At 30.5% G+C, this 17048-nt stretch overlaps 1 protein-coding gene across 3 annotated transcripts; it reads right to left on the reverse strand.

Annotated features, from left to right (window-relative positions):
• Positions 1-8879: 8879 nt before the first annotated feature.
• LOC134251492 (acetylcholine receptor subunit alpha-like) lies at positions 8880-15461 on the reverse strand. Of its 3 annotated transcripts, XM_062733911.1 has the most exons (7): positions 15402-15461; positions 15008-15156; positions 14031-14075; positions 13716-13825; positions 13019-13543; positions 12133-12335; positions 8880-9213 (listed from the first exon to the last, which is right to left on the reverse strand). In XM_062733911.1, exons 5-7 carry the CDS (start codon positions 13179-13181, stop codon positions 8899-8901), a joined length of 681 nt encoding a protein of 226 aa, XP_062589895.1. In that variant the 5' UTR covers positions 13182-13543; positions 13716-13825; positions 14031-14075; positions 15008-15156; positions 15402-15461; the 3' UTR covers positions 8880-8898. The 3 variants fall into 3 exon arrangements, with proteins under 3 accessions (XP_062589895.1, XP_062589896.1, XP_062589897.1); XM_062733912.1 differs by lacking the exon at positions 15008-15156 and having other exon boundaries at positions 15402-15443; XM_062733913.1 differs by lacking the exon at positions 8880-9213 and having other exon boundaries at positions 12211-12335; positions 15402-15455.
• Between the last annotated feature and the right edge of the window lie 1587 nt (positions 15462-17048).

Below are 17048 nucleotides of genomic sequence, written 5' to 3' on the forward strand. Positions count from 1 at the left end.
TTTCATGGTACAGAGATGTTTTTACATAACTAATAATATAAATTGAAACTAATTGTCCCCGGGGTAGTGTTAAACTTTTCACTTTTTCATTAAGGCATATTTTCGAATTATAGACGTCACATGGTGACGTCGTGGTGAAGTGCCTCCTGTAGTATAAGTCCCATTGAAGTCTATAGAATGCATAATTATAGTAAAAGTTTTATCCTTGACTTTTCCGATTTATTAGTGTTACATAATTTTAAAAAAGTGTTAATTCGCCGAATTCTGATCCATGTGCTGCCTTAACATACCTGCGCAGATCATAATTTTGCACGCTAGTAAACGTTTTTAGCTGAAAATTAATCGTAATCAACTTGACTCATCAGTTCTAGATGTGTTTTTATTGATATTTTTATGTTTAAACTTGCTATGTTTTCGAGTTATGTAGGGTCTTAGATATGTTTTAGGCACAATCTTAGGACCTGTCTTAGTACTATTTAAGTATGTCTTAAACCGTAACATAAATCGAACTTAGCGAGGTCTTAGTTAAGTCAAACTTAAGTTCACAATTTTTCTTATGAATTGAGCTAGTTTTTCAATTTATATACTTGCATGATAATAAGTATTCAGTCATACTTTTTATTATATATTACAGAATCGACGTCTTTTCGTAAATGTTTTTATCTCCAGGCCATATTTTTCGAATTAAATTCTTTTGAAAATTATTATTAATATTAAAAAATAAAATCTAAATCATAACACGTTCACAACGTGGCTAGTGTTTAATTGTATTTGCATGAATTTTGTTATATCACTCGAGGCTGCAATGTTCAGTGATCTTTTGTTGTAAAATCTTTTGTTTGAGAAATGTTCAGTCGCGTTGGCATTCTTGAAGACAATATTGGGACGAAAACTGAACATCTATTTACATTAACTTGAAATTGAAACTCTGATAAAAAAGTACAAAATAATAGGAACATTGTGAGTCCCACGTATCAGTGGATGTCAACAGGTCAAGACTGAAGAATGTATGATATACATGTACTTGTTTACTTATCATTCAAGTATCGAAAACAATAGGTCCTTTTTTATGTGCCATCCTTTTGCTAACTTTTTCATAGAATGTTTTGATTGTCTTGTCTTACAGATACTTTTTCTAGTCAGTTTTGGGGATCAAACATTATCATATTTTACGTAGCTGCTAATCAAAGCTTGTGAATCTGATCTCCTTCTTGTTTGTTAAATTGTTCCCATTTATACCGTCATTTTAATAAATGACTTTATTCATCTCTGTGAAAGTGTTTTATTTGACTTATACAAAATTAGCAAAAAACAAGCTGCAATGAGCTTGCCTATAAGCATAAGAATACATAAATAGCTTTTCGCCTATCACAAAATTATCAACAGTTATAGTCCTCTCTCTCTCTCTCTCTCTCTCTCTCTCTCTCTCTCTCTCTCTCTGACCGCATTGAACTCCCTATTCCCTAATCCGCATTTGTTGCGTTCTCCGTTTAATCTCATTTTTTTCTCTTTGTTGCCTTCCAGTCAACATACTAGTAGTCTAATTCACTAACAAATTTACTGTTTTTGAAATTCTATTTTATCTCTTATATATACAGTGAACATACAAATCTATGACCACAGATCCCTTATATAATTATTATTGTTGTTCACGTATATCCCACAAGTATTTAAAAAGCGTCACAATAAAAATTAAACTTTGAATCTCATTTATGCCAAGTTGAGAGTGATCATTGATCAGTAACCCCCCCCCCCCCCCCGATGAAATACTAAAACTCCCATGCCGCTGCAAAATAGAAGTATATATTTGATTTAATGCATGCTAGGAAAAGAGGAATGTTTAAACGTTGAAATTCAGCTTTTAATTGTTTTAAATATTGCAGCACTGTTAAGACTTACTATAAAGAAATCAATGGAATATAGACGTGCAAAATATAACATAACTTAAATATTTGTTGAATTAACATAGTATACCCCTACTCTGTACTGAACTAAGTTTGGTCCAATCAATGGACAGTCACGTGAAAAATGCATAGTATGTGTACTGAATGGAGGTCATAACTAAATTTCAATATCGCAAGGGCATATCCTAGTTGAAATTAAAAATTTAAGTCACTATTTATTTTTGCATACTTTGTTCTTTCTGGAAATGGCTGCTGCTTTAAACAAAACTCGCATTTTAATAGTTAAAATTTCAAGTACATATGCCCATGTCAAAATATGTTTAACCTTTACCAAGTATTTTATATCCTGATTTAGTCACACTCTAGATTTAAAGCAGCATTTTTTCAAGTTAAGGAAAAAATCCTTTATTTCTATTAAGAAATGGCTAACATCTATTAAGGAGGCTGGCGGGTCAACAATTTAATCCCAAATTAACCACTAGATTTAACTCATTTTTTTAGATATGGTATATTTAGCTGTCAACTATCATTTGGCAAAGAAAGAATTCATTTATTTTAGTTTTCAAATTTTATCATTTTTTATATCTTTATATGGAGCTCTCCTTTTAAAGGAGATTGAAATAGTATAAAAATGGCTGCCACTCCATAGCCTCGTTAAGTGTATGCCCTTGCGAAAGGCAATTTAATAAGCCACCTCGATGTTGGATACGTTTTTTCGATAATCATTGAATCATCCTACTAAACAAAGGTTTTAAACTGGTATTACATGTAATAGCCCATATAGAGTCTGTAAATAATATTCTGTTTAATAATTTACATTTCAAAAAATGTAAATATATATATATAAAGCACATTTTACAACAACTCTTAAACTAATATAACTGCCCTAAGTGAAGAAATATATATATATATATATATATATATATATATATATATATATATATATATATATATATATATATATATATATATATATATATATATATATAGACACATTTTACAACAACTCTAATAAAATAAAATAACTGAGATATATTTAATCCTAAAGAAGTATATGCTTACTTCAAAGAATATTTTCATATAATAATATAGAAAGCACAAAGTAAATTCACATTTACAGAAAAATGTACATATACGATATTTTGAGTAAAAGTCAACGAGGGCATGTGTGTTCAGGATCAATATTTTGATATGATGTGTAGAATGATAATATCAATAAAATATGTCAATATTGTTCCTGAACAAAGCGCTCTATAAATTTTAAAGCTAAAAGGAAAGCGCGCTATTTTTGAAAAAAGAACATAAAATCGGCTATGTGACGTCACAAAAACAAAAATAAAATTGCTTTCTATAATATTTTTTGTTAATTTTTATTTCTAATACAATTTATGTTACAGCACATTTGGAAGTTTTCAAAATTTGACTTTTGGCAAATATATGCAGTATACCGCATATAATTCTTTACATGAAAAAAACAGTCTGATAGTTGAGAATAGAAGTGAGCCCCCCCCCCCCCACACTTTAAAACAGTTACTTTTTCCACTATAATATTAAATTATTAGTTTTAACATAAAGGAAAACTTGCTCTATTTTTTAAAAGCTATCCTATAATACGGTTTTAAAATGTTGTAATGAATCAATGTTTAGTGTGTATATAAAATTATATATTATAAAGCACATTTTTACATTACAACTCTCTCTTCGCAAACTGTCGTTTAACATAACTAAAATATACATAACTAAAGCACGACTTTTACATGGATAATCTGAACTCTCAACCTTAGAAGTGCAGAAACAGCGCGCTAGACCGCTCGGCTATCTAGGCAAGTCAAAAAACTTGATTTCGATGATGATGGAATTCTCTTGGCGCCGTCCTACACTACACGGTCATTGAGAATAGAAATGGGTTAATGTAATTCAGATATGTGATCTTCGGGAACTCGCATTTTTTTTTCATTTTCAGGCATTTTTTGTCGTATTTATTGATAAAGATTTATGCAAGAAAAATAATGGCAAGCTCATCTGTATGCGCTCAATAACAAATTTAATGTTTTGGTGCTGATTGTACGTTCTTTAGGAAGAAGGTTATAGAGATAACAAAAAGTATTCAATAACAAAGTCCACAAAATAATATAAAATAGGGGCAGAGCAAACAAGGACCTCAGAAACATCATAGGTGGGATCAGGTGCCATGGAGGAGTGAGCATCCTCTGCTAACCAGTCACACCTGCCGTAACTATGCTCCTTGTCATGATCGGGAAATAACGGAAAAATCCGTCGTCGTCAATTCAGTGTATATCTAATGGATTTACAATTAGTATGAAAAACGTCAGTCAGCATTTGACTCAATGATAAATTGTATTTGCTGACAAGGTCAATGTGTCGATCACAGAACTTACGAAATGATGACTTGAAACGAAATTGCTGATATTCTTGTTTCATCAACTTACTCGTAAATAATTTACCTTGTTTTAGAAATTGTTCATACGTAGAGCATGCTCTTGCGTACCGAATCAACTAAGATATATAAAATACATGGTTACTGTCTTGAAATATAAGCGATATATATTGGCATAGTGTCAACCTAAATGTGGAGTTGCACACAGGAAGTGTTTTTTTTTCTCTTCATGCATAATATTTTGGACAAATTCATCTTCATGTGAATATTAAAATAGGTCTGCTAATAATACGAATTTACGAGATACATTTTCATTGAAAAATCAGCTGTCAATGATATCAAAAAGCATGGACTTTAATTTATCGTGGGGAATGGTAGTGTATAAAGTTTAAAAGTCGTAATGTTTTAAGCTGTTGATTTTTAAAAAAAAATTTTTGATTTCAAATTGTCCAAAAGCTCTTTGGAATTTTTAAGTATCCACATCTGATTCACACCACTTCTTGAATATATTGTTGCACGGTACTCTTGACGTTTTTCCTTCGCCTTGTTAATATCTTAGTGAGGAGTAACGAAAGAGGCTTGTTTGAACATTTACTGGAACCCGCAATGTATCTTTGTTTGTAATGATTTTATGAGTTTTGGTATCCAATATATATCGTGAAAATCTGTGGAATATTAAAAAATTGACATATGATTTTGAAGATTTTCTTCCTTAGAAAAGGAAATATGAGTATAAGCAGAATTAGCAATTGTAGCAATTTTTAACCTGTCTAACAGTGAGTAACCATGATATTCATATCAGCAGATGTCGATATCTTATACTTATTTAAGAAATGATACACTTTATATTAAACATAGGGAGATAACGAACAGTATTCAAGATCAAAATCCAATAAACAATACAAAATAGGAGCAGAGCAAACATGCATGTGCCTCCAAAACATCAGAGAAGTACAGTACTTGAACTGATCATCTGATCAGTATTTTGGTTTTGAATGGTTTGAATTCAATAATAATAATAACTTAAGATTCTTTAATTAACGTTAAAAACATTCAGTATGTAAATGGTGCATAAATTCAGTATTAAATGTTTTCGTTCTGTACATACATCCAGTATGTAAATGTTCAATCGTTCTGTACATACATCCAGTATGTAAATGTTCAATCGTTCTGTACATACATCCAGTATGTAAATGTTCAATCTTTCTGTACACACTAAAACATTTAGTATGCAATTGTTCAATCGTTTTGTTCAATCTTTTGTGCAGAAACGTAATTAATGTAAAATAAAATGCATATATCAAACTACACAAGTAAAATTATATGCTGAGCAATTGGTACCATTTTACGTGCATAGATAGCCAATATAAGAATTATTTTTTGATAAATAGCCTTTTTTAATTTTAAAATTACTGTTGACTAGATCCCCTTTTCACTTTACCATAGTTACTTTATTTCGCTACCTTAGTTCTGCAGTTACCTATGTTCTGCACGCAAAATGCACATAAATTCCACTGCCAGGTATTATTTTTGCACATTTTGAAAAAAAAAACTGGCTCATTTTATAATTTGAATAAACTCAAGTTGTTTTTTACCAAACCTAAATATAATATAAGAATGCAATCAAATATATGTTGGAAAGAACTTATATACCCCCTCTAATTGCAAAAGGAGACACATATCAAAATGTTATAAATTGTTTTCAATGTGTGTTCGTTGAATTAATGGTCTTGAATTTTTTTTACAGTCGAAAAATGACATATCATTAAGTCACGGAGCAGTAAAACCTTTGACGTCACACACATATATTTAGAAAATTGAAAATCAAATTGAGCTTTCGAAAGTGTTATAATAAATTGATATTTTTTTCGTCAACTTTGCTTACATGTCTAGCAATATTTATTATCTAATCTATCTTAAAAACTTCAACAAAAACACATAAACATTTAAAAAAATGTTTCAAGAAAAACAATTTTAAAAATCTATTAAAAAGGATAGCGACATCAGAAATATTATTTACTCTGCGACTTTAGAGCAAACATTAAGCCACTGTGTTACGCTTGTGACGAGAGGTCCTGGTATTTATAAGATATAGCAAAAATAAATAGAAAAACGAAATTAATATTTGAAATTAATATATGGTGAAATTATTATATAAACGGAAACAAAATTATTTTAAAAAAAAAAAAGAAAAACGAAATTAATACGTAAAGAAAAACGAAATTATTAAATAAAGAAAAACGAAATTATTAAATAAATCAGTTCGTTTATCTTTATATATTAATTTCGTTTTTCTTTATACATTAAGTTTCCTCCATTTTAACTTTCCTTTATTTAATAATTACGGTCTAATAATATATATAAATTCCGTTTCTCTTATATATTAATTTTGTTTTTGTAGAAAACTGAAACTAAAATACGAAATACGAAATATGAAATATGTGCATGGTAAGGGCCTGCAGGTGTCGTAACAGTAAATCATGGCTGACGCAAAATAATCCTGCATATTTTGGCATTTTTATGACTTGAGCTGAATTTTTTCTGTGAGATTAAACAACAAAATTTATTTATTAAAAATTAGTGTGGATTTTTCTACATACTGTCAAGTGTGGGGAGTGATTAGGCCCTGAACTGCATTTTCACAGTCGTTTTCACGAAACAAACTTGTGTGCCTTGCAGGATGGCTATGTATTTTTTGGTAATAAACTATATTTCTGTTATTAGCTTCTAAAAATATCAGGTCAGTGGTTTGCTTAAATTTCGAAAAGAAATAATATATTATATATAATAGAACAATAATTAAAGATACAATAATGTACAAAGAACTTTGAAAATGGCCCCAGGATCATGAAACAAATACTAAGGTGAAATTTTTAATCTCTGATAAAATATTTATTAAATAAATCATTTGTTAACAAATCTTGTAAAACAATGTTAAAAATATCCCTAACCCTAACTCTTTTGACTTACAACATTTTATTTTTTTTGTCGACTTAGGCTCAAGTACCTCTCCATTTTCAGTAATGTTTTATATCAACTTTTATTCAACAAACAGAATAAAATTTTAAATGACGAAATCAATGGGAAGATCTTTGATCACTTAAGGATACACCAAAGGTTTCCACAGGGCAACATTTAATTTGTTTGTAATTCTTTCATTAACAAAGATAACATACTAAAAGTATATATATCATTGGATCTTAATTTAAATTTTCATTTTTATCTTATTGAAACATTATTCATATTTTAATGTAAATATTGGAGTTTTATGAAGAGACTTACTTTTACATTTAAGAGCTGACTTTTACATTTTAGTGATTTGAGTTTGTCTATGTTTAAATTGTAAAAGTCAGTCGTCAATTGTAAAAGTAAGTCTCTTCATAAAACTCCATTAGTGCATTTATATTTTATAAGTCAACTTCTTTGTATTCCACCTCTCAAAGTCAAAATTTTGCCTCAATGTAGCTTAAAGATGAAAACATTTACCATTTTGAAAAACATTCAAAAGTTTCATTCATTTGTCTTTCAATGTTACCATCTACTACATTTCTAATTCAAGAAACAAGATGCAAAACAAATGAACACACTTGAGACACATTTGGCCAGTTTTCAGAGAAATTGAAATATAAATATTGAAATAATAACAGTATTCAAAGGACAAAAACCCATAAAACAATACAATATAAAGAGATTCAGCTTTGGATACCTGTCACTTATCAATATTTCCATGCATATTCACACCAAACATCAGCTTTTAATGGTAAAATAGGGATCAGAAAGATTTCCCGGCAAAATGGCAAGAGCTACACTCTGTAAGCTCCACCTCCTATTTCATGGTCATTAGTGACCTGTTAGATCTCCTTCCCTAAATCTACAGTCCTTGTAGTTTAATTACTGATAGCCTCAGTGTGGCTAGTAAAAAATTCCCCAAGTGGTCACAGTGATTTATTGCTCCTTTCAGAAGCAGGCACAGACCAAATCAGAAGATTCAATAATTGCACATTCACATGTGTTAGTGTTTATGTTTGATTATTGTTAAATAATTAGAAAACCATTTAATAATCAGCAAGAATTTTTCATGCATTATAGAGCAGTGATTAGTATTATTTTCTTAGCCAATCTCAAAATTGACAAAAATCTTTAAAAAATCCTTTGGTGTATCCTTAATGGGCGCGTATTACCCTAACCCCAACCCTGGCGATAACTATCTTGGCAGAGCGTTTCACATGCTGACCATTGCCCTGCTGTACTTTAATTGCTTCTTAAACCATTTGATGTTTGATTCCCTACTTAACACTATGTTTGATTACAAATTGAAACATTAGGAAAAGAAACAAAAAGATGCAAACTTTTACAATGTAATAAAATGTCCAAAATATAAACATAGAAGTATAACACTTCAGCAACATACATGTAAATATCTATGTACGAGACAGCTGACCTATTACGGAGCTTAAAAAATATAATCTCTGATAGAAAATCGGATAAATTCGTTAAGTTAAGGTAAACAGGAGAAGATGAAGCATAAAAATTGCTCTAAGGTACTAGTCAAACCGGAAAAAAATACTTGAGCAGTTTTGTAAGCATAATTTTTGCTTATATTGGGGCATCAACTTTGATGTAAAATAAAGACGTTGTCAAACAAGCATAAATAATTAAGAAAATAACAAGAAACAGTCTATCGAGGACGCAGGCTAGCCCTTGCCATTCTCGTTTCAGGGCCTCGGGACCTTCTAGCTTATAGTTTTCCAGGATAATATTTTTTAGAATCAACTGCAATTTTTCTTCAAGAATGGATGTGTCAATTTTTCCATTAGGGAAGTGTTGTTCTGCTCTGATATTTTGTGTTTCATTGACACGATGCCCGAGAAAATGACCCTCTGTTTCCTCTGGCCTGTAGTCTTGTCCTTTCTAAAAATAATTCCAATAAATGTCATACTTTCTCATTGCACAAAGCATAAAATCATGGACAGTCACAAATTAAGAATGCAATATGTTTAAAGGACAAGAATTTATCTCCTGCAATACGTTCTATTTCCACTATTGAAGAGTTATACTTCTTAGTGCGCTCTTTTGTGAAAAAGTCGGAGAAAGTACAAATCTCGCGGGATTTCTGGGACAAACGTTACATAAACATGCAAACAACACATTGAATGTCTCTGAACGAATCCTAACAAAATGCATTTGAAACATTTTATTTTTGTGGACTCTATTTAAATCAAGAGGGATATTAATTTACATCTATTGGTGATCGTATGTATCTATAATTTATAGTAATTGTACATTTAAAGTCAATACACATTACCTCGGAAATGTCGTATCTTTATAAATAAAGTTAGGGTTTTCGCTCTTTTTCATGTCTTTTAGTTCTATTCTTTAGTTAGAATGATAAATGCACTTAACATTTAAAATTGATTGATAGTGACATGTTTTGTATTATCCGCAATGCCATGCTGTCCCAGTTAGACGACCAAACGCACCTCTAATTATGAAGAGTTCACTAATAGAAATATAACGTATTAAAGAAATTATTTTTGAGTTGATTTAATTTAAGAAGCATGGTATGTTTATGTAATGGAAACAATTGGTAACATTTAACCGTTTGTTAGGAGTTCCTGTGTGAAAAACCAATTACTATTTAAACGTAGATCCTGTGTCAAATGTCGTTATTGATAGATTGATTGATTGTATATTTTTTAACGTCCCTCTAGAAAATTTTTCACTCATATGGAGACGTCACCGTATGCCGGTGAAGGGCTTTAAATTAAGACCTATACTCGGCACTCAGGGCCATTGAGCAGTGAGGGTTCTTTATCGTGCCAGCGCCTACCGTGACAGGGGACCTACGTTTTTAAGGTCATATCCGAAAGACCCGTGACTTTCACTTCTAGTGACAAGCGCTTGGCGAAGGAACAGTCACTACCTTTGTTTACGTCTTAGGTATGACGCGGCGCCGCGAACGAGAATCGAACCCGGGCCTCCCGATCACGAAGCGAACGCCGTTAATGATAGGAGAATGAAATCAATTTAAGGTAGTCCGATCCTCAGGTTTATAATATTAGCAGTTAAGTAATCAAATATACTCATAAAAGTATCTCTGAATCCACAAAGTTATGTAAATTTATCCACAATATTTCTTGAAAGTTAAAGATTACAGTTAATCATAGTATATAGGGAAGTTTGTCAAATCTCCAATATTTTTGCAGAAAAAGCGAATTGGAATATCAGCAATGCATTTTCTAATTGCAAATTGATCAACAAATATATTTAAGGTTAAAAAATGATATGGTATCCAGGCATTCAGAGAAATTGTCATGAGTTTTATACTTATTTGGTATTTTTGTGTTCTATTTCCATCATGTATTCTATAATACATAAAGTAAAAGGCTTTTGCTATCATTACAAGACACCACAAATAATTTCTTATTTTATATCATGCTAATAGGCCTTGGTATCTACGGCTGGATTCAAGAAAATCTTATTTTTCTAAAACTGTATTAATTTTTTCCTTTTATAGGGTACAAACGTCAACTTTTATAAGACATTTTCTCTGATTTCCTAAAACTTTGAATCTTATAAATATGAATAAAGATGAAAAAAAGATGAAAAAAGCTTTATTTTGATGCATTTCAAATTAAATATTAATTTTTGGGGTTATCCTTCCTAGCTGAGGATCGGATAACCATAAGATGCCGGGAAATATTCAGTTGAGAAGATCTTGACAAAAGGTAATGCATCTATTAACTAAAGGTTTTTTTTATATACATGTATATCTTTAACGAAATATTTAGTTTGTGTATATTAACAATAGTTTGGTAAAATATTAACTTTTAACATAGAAATTAACATTTTTTAATGTAATTTCAGACATTTATGTAATGATTAAAGTCTGTGTATGTGCAAAAAGGTCAAGGGAATCACTAGTAGTATCGATAAAAAATAACTCTCTCGTTCATTTGCGGGGAAAGGTCACTATTTTAATCTCTTTTTGAAATCATTTTGGATTTGTTCAACATCATTTTAAGATTGAAAACACTCTCGCAAATACTTTTGGTAAATGTTTACAAATTCAGGGTCATGGGTTTCTTTAACGAAAATACTTTAAACATTTTCCATATAAAGATTACAAAATGATGAAATTCTTGATATATGAATTTTTTCTTTGTCAAATTAGTTGACAGCTTTACCGTGTGTAAAAAAATAATTTAAATCTAGTGGTTAATTTGGGATTAATTTGTTGACCCTCCAGCCTCCTTAAAAATACTTTAAACATTTTGAGTGTATTTGCCTACTTGTTGAAATTTGAATTTAATCTTTATGTCAACTGAAGAAAAGCAATTTAATATTGCATAATATTCTTAAAAATATTAATTGACCAGTTAATTAAATTATTAAACAAAGTTGTATCAACAAGTATTTTTGGGATATTTCCTTATGGCCATTAAACGAGTATGGACCCCTAAAATAGCTGGAAATTTAAGTCGCAGTGCTTAATTATATTTCCTAGTTTCTCGAACTAAACTACGTTTCATAAACTTGCAACATACATTTACTAGAAATTGAACAAAAAAACGAGTGCTAATTACTTAATTTTAAAAGTTTGATAATTCTGTGATAAAGACTTTTCCGATAGCGTTTTACTCTAACAAAAAAATTTTTCCATGAAGTTTAGACAATGGAGAAAATGGTAAAGGTCGTGTATTTTTCCAACACATTTCATGAAACACTCTGATTCTACGTAAATAATTTTTCCACTAAGTATTTAATCATAATATTCGTGGAATAAATGATAAATATTTTCTAAAATGCAAATTTATACGAATATTGTACCTGAATATCTGGATCCTTTTGTTCTGGTTTTTCTTTTACAGAGATGGAGACGCAGAGAATTCGGGACAGGAATCCAAAGCAGATTCTTTTAAGAATGTTTGGAACTTGACTACCATTGTCTCCATAGTGATAGACGTTCAGAGTTACTGCATTGATACTTATAGAAAGGGAGATAAGCAAGGTTGATATCCCATAATATAAACCTAAAAGTGGAATTGTAAGACTGTTCAAAAGATGTTTATAAAGTTCTTTTTTTTAAATAAAGCCTGTTTAATAATGTCGGGGGTGGGTCATTGCAAAACAAGATATGTTTGTGAAACACTATGCGCCCCGCTATTTTTAGCATTAAGACCACAGTCAAAGTCACAAGGTCTTTGACCTTGGTGTCATTTGGAAGAACCTGATTAGTGGAGATGGCATACTAAATTTGAAGTCTCTATCTTTCATGGTTCAAAATTATGGCGAAGGTTAAAGTTTGCAGAAAAAAGCTATTTTAAGCATATAGGCCACAGTCAAGATCACAAGGTCATTGACCTTGGTGTGATTTGAAAGAGCGTAATTAGTGGAGTATGCATATCAAATATGAAGTCTCTATCTTTCATGGTTGAAAAGTTATAGTGAAGGTTAAAGTTCGGGACAAACAAACAAACAGACAGACAGGACAATATACGCCCTGGATCTATCAATCCTGGCGCATAAAAATTGAGAGAGAGAGAAAGAGAGAGAAAGATAGAGAGATAGTAGATTCTTAATCTTCAACATAACATACACTACATGTGTTCACAATCCAAAGAGGTATCTTCAAAGCAAAAAATGTTTTGACAAAAATTGAGTTGACTTACTTCAATCTAATAGAAAAGAGCAAATATTCCCTGTTCATACTTACTTATGAGAGGAATTGCATCTGACACTGGAGGGAGGCTATTGGCCACAACCATTTGTAAAACAACCATAGACAATAACGTAGTTAGTCCAGTTGATATTTTCTCATCCGATCCGTGGACGAAGAACCCAATAAGCGATATGATAATAAGTAAAACTGTCGGCATCAAAATATTGAACAAATAGTAAAGAGGTTTACGCTTTAAAACTATCGTGTATTTTATGTAAAGAAACGGATTCGTCCATTCGGCATGTGTAATTATCAAAAGTATATTTTATGAGATCAAACTCCGAATTTGGGTGATATTGACTTAGGCCCGTGTCTGGGTTGTCAGGAATAACATATATGTCAGTATTGTCAAATGACCAAGATCCGAAAACTAGGAAACATTCTTGTACATCGAAAGGAAAATATCGAATATCCATCAAACACGTGCTTTTAAATATCCACCGTGACCACCATATTGCTTGTCCCTTATAATCAACCGGAATATTTGTACTGCTTGAAGATCCCGTGCTTGATTCAATCCTGAAAAAATATAGGTTTTCGTGTGTTTTGCATTGAAGTTTATGCATAAAAAAATCATTACAAAAACATAAAATGTAAAAAAAAAATTGAAACACTAAATGTTTAAACAATGGCTTGCATGTTGAGTCTTCATTAAAATATCCGTAACAGAATATGGTTGTTGTAGACTTACGAGTTATACATAATGATATCCGGCTTCCAGATCTGATCATGATTAAAATGGATAACTTTTACGTCATCGTATTCTTCGGGATTCCAACTTAGATTAATATCTGTCCACTTCTGTTAAAAAACAAACGAATGTTAATTTCAAATTATAACAACCATTGATGTGTAGCACAACTTTTAAAAAAAAAATTCTATGGTGTAGACTGTGAAAGAAAAAGGTAAATGCAAATAATTTTACCCCATGTCTTACTACAACCTACATATACTTTATGTGCACAGTATAACTAAACACATTCCTGATAACGCATGTAGTACTTACCATCTGAAACCAGCAGCTGAACGTTAGCACCTGATCACGTTCGTCCTATGTGAAAATAAAAAAAGATAATAAGGTTACATATAGATGAAGTGATCGAATTTCTATTTTTATTGAATTTTATTATTGGGAGTATAAACCGGTAAAGTGCATGATTGTTCCCACTTGCTTGCATGTTTATTTGTCTAGCTTTCTCTCTAATTTAGCTTACAGTCTCTCGCTCAATAAAGTATATAATAGATCTCAAAGTCTACAAAAAAGGTATATAGAAATAACAAAAAATATAAGGAATTGAAGATCAGTCTGTATCGAAGCTTGATTTGAATGGAAATAAAAAAACAGAGGAAAAATGTATGATTTTAGTCATTCAAAAGGTCCCGAACCTCTGCTATAAATTTCACTAAAAAATTTAAAATTTCTAAACTTGTATTTTATGAACAACACTAACATTAGTGTCACATGGAAAATAGTTTGAAGTATGCAGTGTTGCTTATTTTTTTTTCAAATGATTTTTATGCCAAATCATTATATGGGGAAATTGAACACAGAGAACAGAAAAAATAACAATTAATTATCACAACATAAGATTTAAATTATTAGATGTATAGATTAATAATACGTTGTATGTGGTTGTAAGAAAAAAAACTACATCTATGAAGAGGAGTTATTTTTCTTCGAAATATTTCTTCTCTTGAAAAAAAAATGTAATGCTAAAAAATATCTGTATTTGATGCTTGAAACATTAATCCATCTCTAAAATGGCCCTAAAAAGATACAACTTCTCCGATTTATGAACAACAGTATAGTATATGTATTTTGCTGTTACTTTAATTCTACAGTTACATTGTCCATAGGTCATGTAGTAACCATTGTAGCTCTGCAGTTACCTAAATGCTGTATTTACCTTAATTCTGTGTTAGCTTTTTTCAATTAGTAAGTTACCGTATTTCTGTAGTATCCTTATTATGTATTTAACTTACCACGTGAACAATACCGACTAAATACACTGCCAGCAAAACGTCTAGACGATCTCTATGGTTTTGGGACGGTCGGATGCTTTTGCTGTAGTTTCTCATTAGATCTTGCTCTAACCGTATTTCATTTTCATCACAAGAAACAAATGTGACAACTGTACATGAAAATTGATGTGATAACATAATTATTTATATATCTAAGATGATATTATAATTGTATGGATAAGGAATATATTTTTAGTCGCAATATGATCTTTTCTTTCCTTTATATTCCTAACAGAATGTTGCACTTATGAAAGTATGCTAGAAGAATGTTGCACGTATGAAATTATGCTAGGTAATGAAGCCAAAATCAAGATATACTAGATTATGTAGCCAAAAATCCAAAAGTTTGACTTACTTATGGTGGAAAAGAAGATATGAAGAAACAGCATGTTCCCCTTAAAAAGAGAAAAAGACAATAATCACTAAAAATCCTAGAGTGTGACCTTTGGAACAAAAAAGGAATTGTTTGATGCCAGGTCTTAAATGAAAAGTATCACTCTCTGAGAAAATCTTTGCTTTGAATAAAAGAAATCCACACCTTTTGATAAGGTAAAAATAATAAACAGTAATTGATCTAAATTGAAAAAAGATTACCCTAGACGAAAGACTTTGTATCAAACTATTGATCCAAAATAATTAATTTTTTAATATACAAATGTATGTGCTGTCTAAACCTTGGTTTAGACAATCTCATCTGAAGGGCAATCACAAGTTTTTTTCAAGTATTGTATTGGTTTAAACCCTCTTATTAACCTGTAATTAAGTGTATTGATTTTTAAATTATTCTTTTCCAGAGATGTCCAGAGTTAGCCCCAGAGCTCTAATTATTTTCGTCCATTGTCATTTTGTATCTTTTAGTTTCATTGGTTTTTTAATATTGTCTTATGCTTTTTGATTGGTTTTTGTGTTTTCCTCCAATTTTTTTTGTGATTTTGGTCAGTTCTTGCTTGGTTGCCATATGAGACGGAAGTGTTTTGTCATTGAGTTTTCTACTTTTTATTATCAGATATTTGATATAGAGACCAAAATTTCCTATTACATTGTAGGTAATTCTTTCATACTAATGAGTAATAAGATTCTAATTATATTAAATGTGAAATCTGTAATTTTTGCACTTAATTTCTTAAACCACGTTTTCTAGAGTAAACATATAGTGAGAGTGAGACCTTAGGTATATAAAATTACATGTAAATTAGTAAATACATTGCTGTCTCACTTTTTCATATTTTTTAGCGTAAACTTTATTTTATGATTAGTCTAGATAACTACAAAGTTGTTTATTGTTGATTTTTAGATATTGTCCTACATGTATAGCTGTAATGTGTATGCATCTATTTGATGTTTAGTAAATGACCCATTCCCATTGAATGTTATGCATGTTCATTGTTTTTATACCGTATAAGTAGATTTTTTGGAGAGGATTTAATTTTGGCAATAATAGCAAGGGTGCCGTGATCGCTAAAATTGAATATCGCTAAAAACTAGTTGCGTTTTATTTGTAAAAGCTTCTTTAATATGCATTTTAAAATCGCTAAAATAACATCTCGCTAAAAATAAATTACCAGTTTTTAAGGACAAAACGCTAAATTTGCGTCTCGCTAAAGTTTCCACTTATACAGTACCAAACAATAATTTATAAAGTGCATATACATTGAAATGATCATTATTGTAAAGGTTTTATTATACATTGATTAAAGCAGTGGGCGATTTTATTGTGTAATTTTCATATACATGTAATTGGATTATCTCCCTTGATTTTGATAAAGCTATATAATATATTGATTGTACATGCATATTGATTAATAGCTTATAGTTTCTATGCTAAACATTTATAATTTGTTATTTCATTATAGGGTTTTGATCTTAGTACTCTATCGTAAAAAAGAGATTCGTCTTGTCAAAACTCGAACCAACAGCCTTGTTGTTCTTATAAAATCTGACACCATTACAAGTCACAAGTCTGTTACAATTCTATTAACAATTAATTAATATTATTATACTT

This window comes from Saccostrea cucullata, unplaced genomic scaffold (genome assembly GCF_032062105.1).
Source record: "Saccostrea cucullata isolate Sc308-1 unplaced genomic scaffold, CSIRO_AGI_Scuc_v1 ctg6479, whole genome shotgun sequence".
NCBI lineage: Eukaryota > Metazoa > Mollusca > Bivalvia > Ostreida > Ostreidae > Saccostrea > Saccostrea cuccullata.

Coding starts and splice junctions, on each gene's coding strand:
- LOC134251492 (XM_062733911.1), bottom strand. CDS start 13,181: ATGCCGACAGTTTTACTTATTATCATATCGCTTATTGGGTTCTTCGTC. Junction 12,336..13,018: donor AGATGCAATTCCTCTCATAA/GTAAGTATGAAC, acceptor TTCCACTTTTAG/GTTTATATTATGGGATATCA. Junction 9,214..12,132: donor AAAAGGATCCAGATATTCAG/GTACAATATTCG, acceptor AATTATTTTTAG/AAAGGACAAGACTACAGGCC.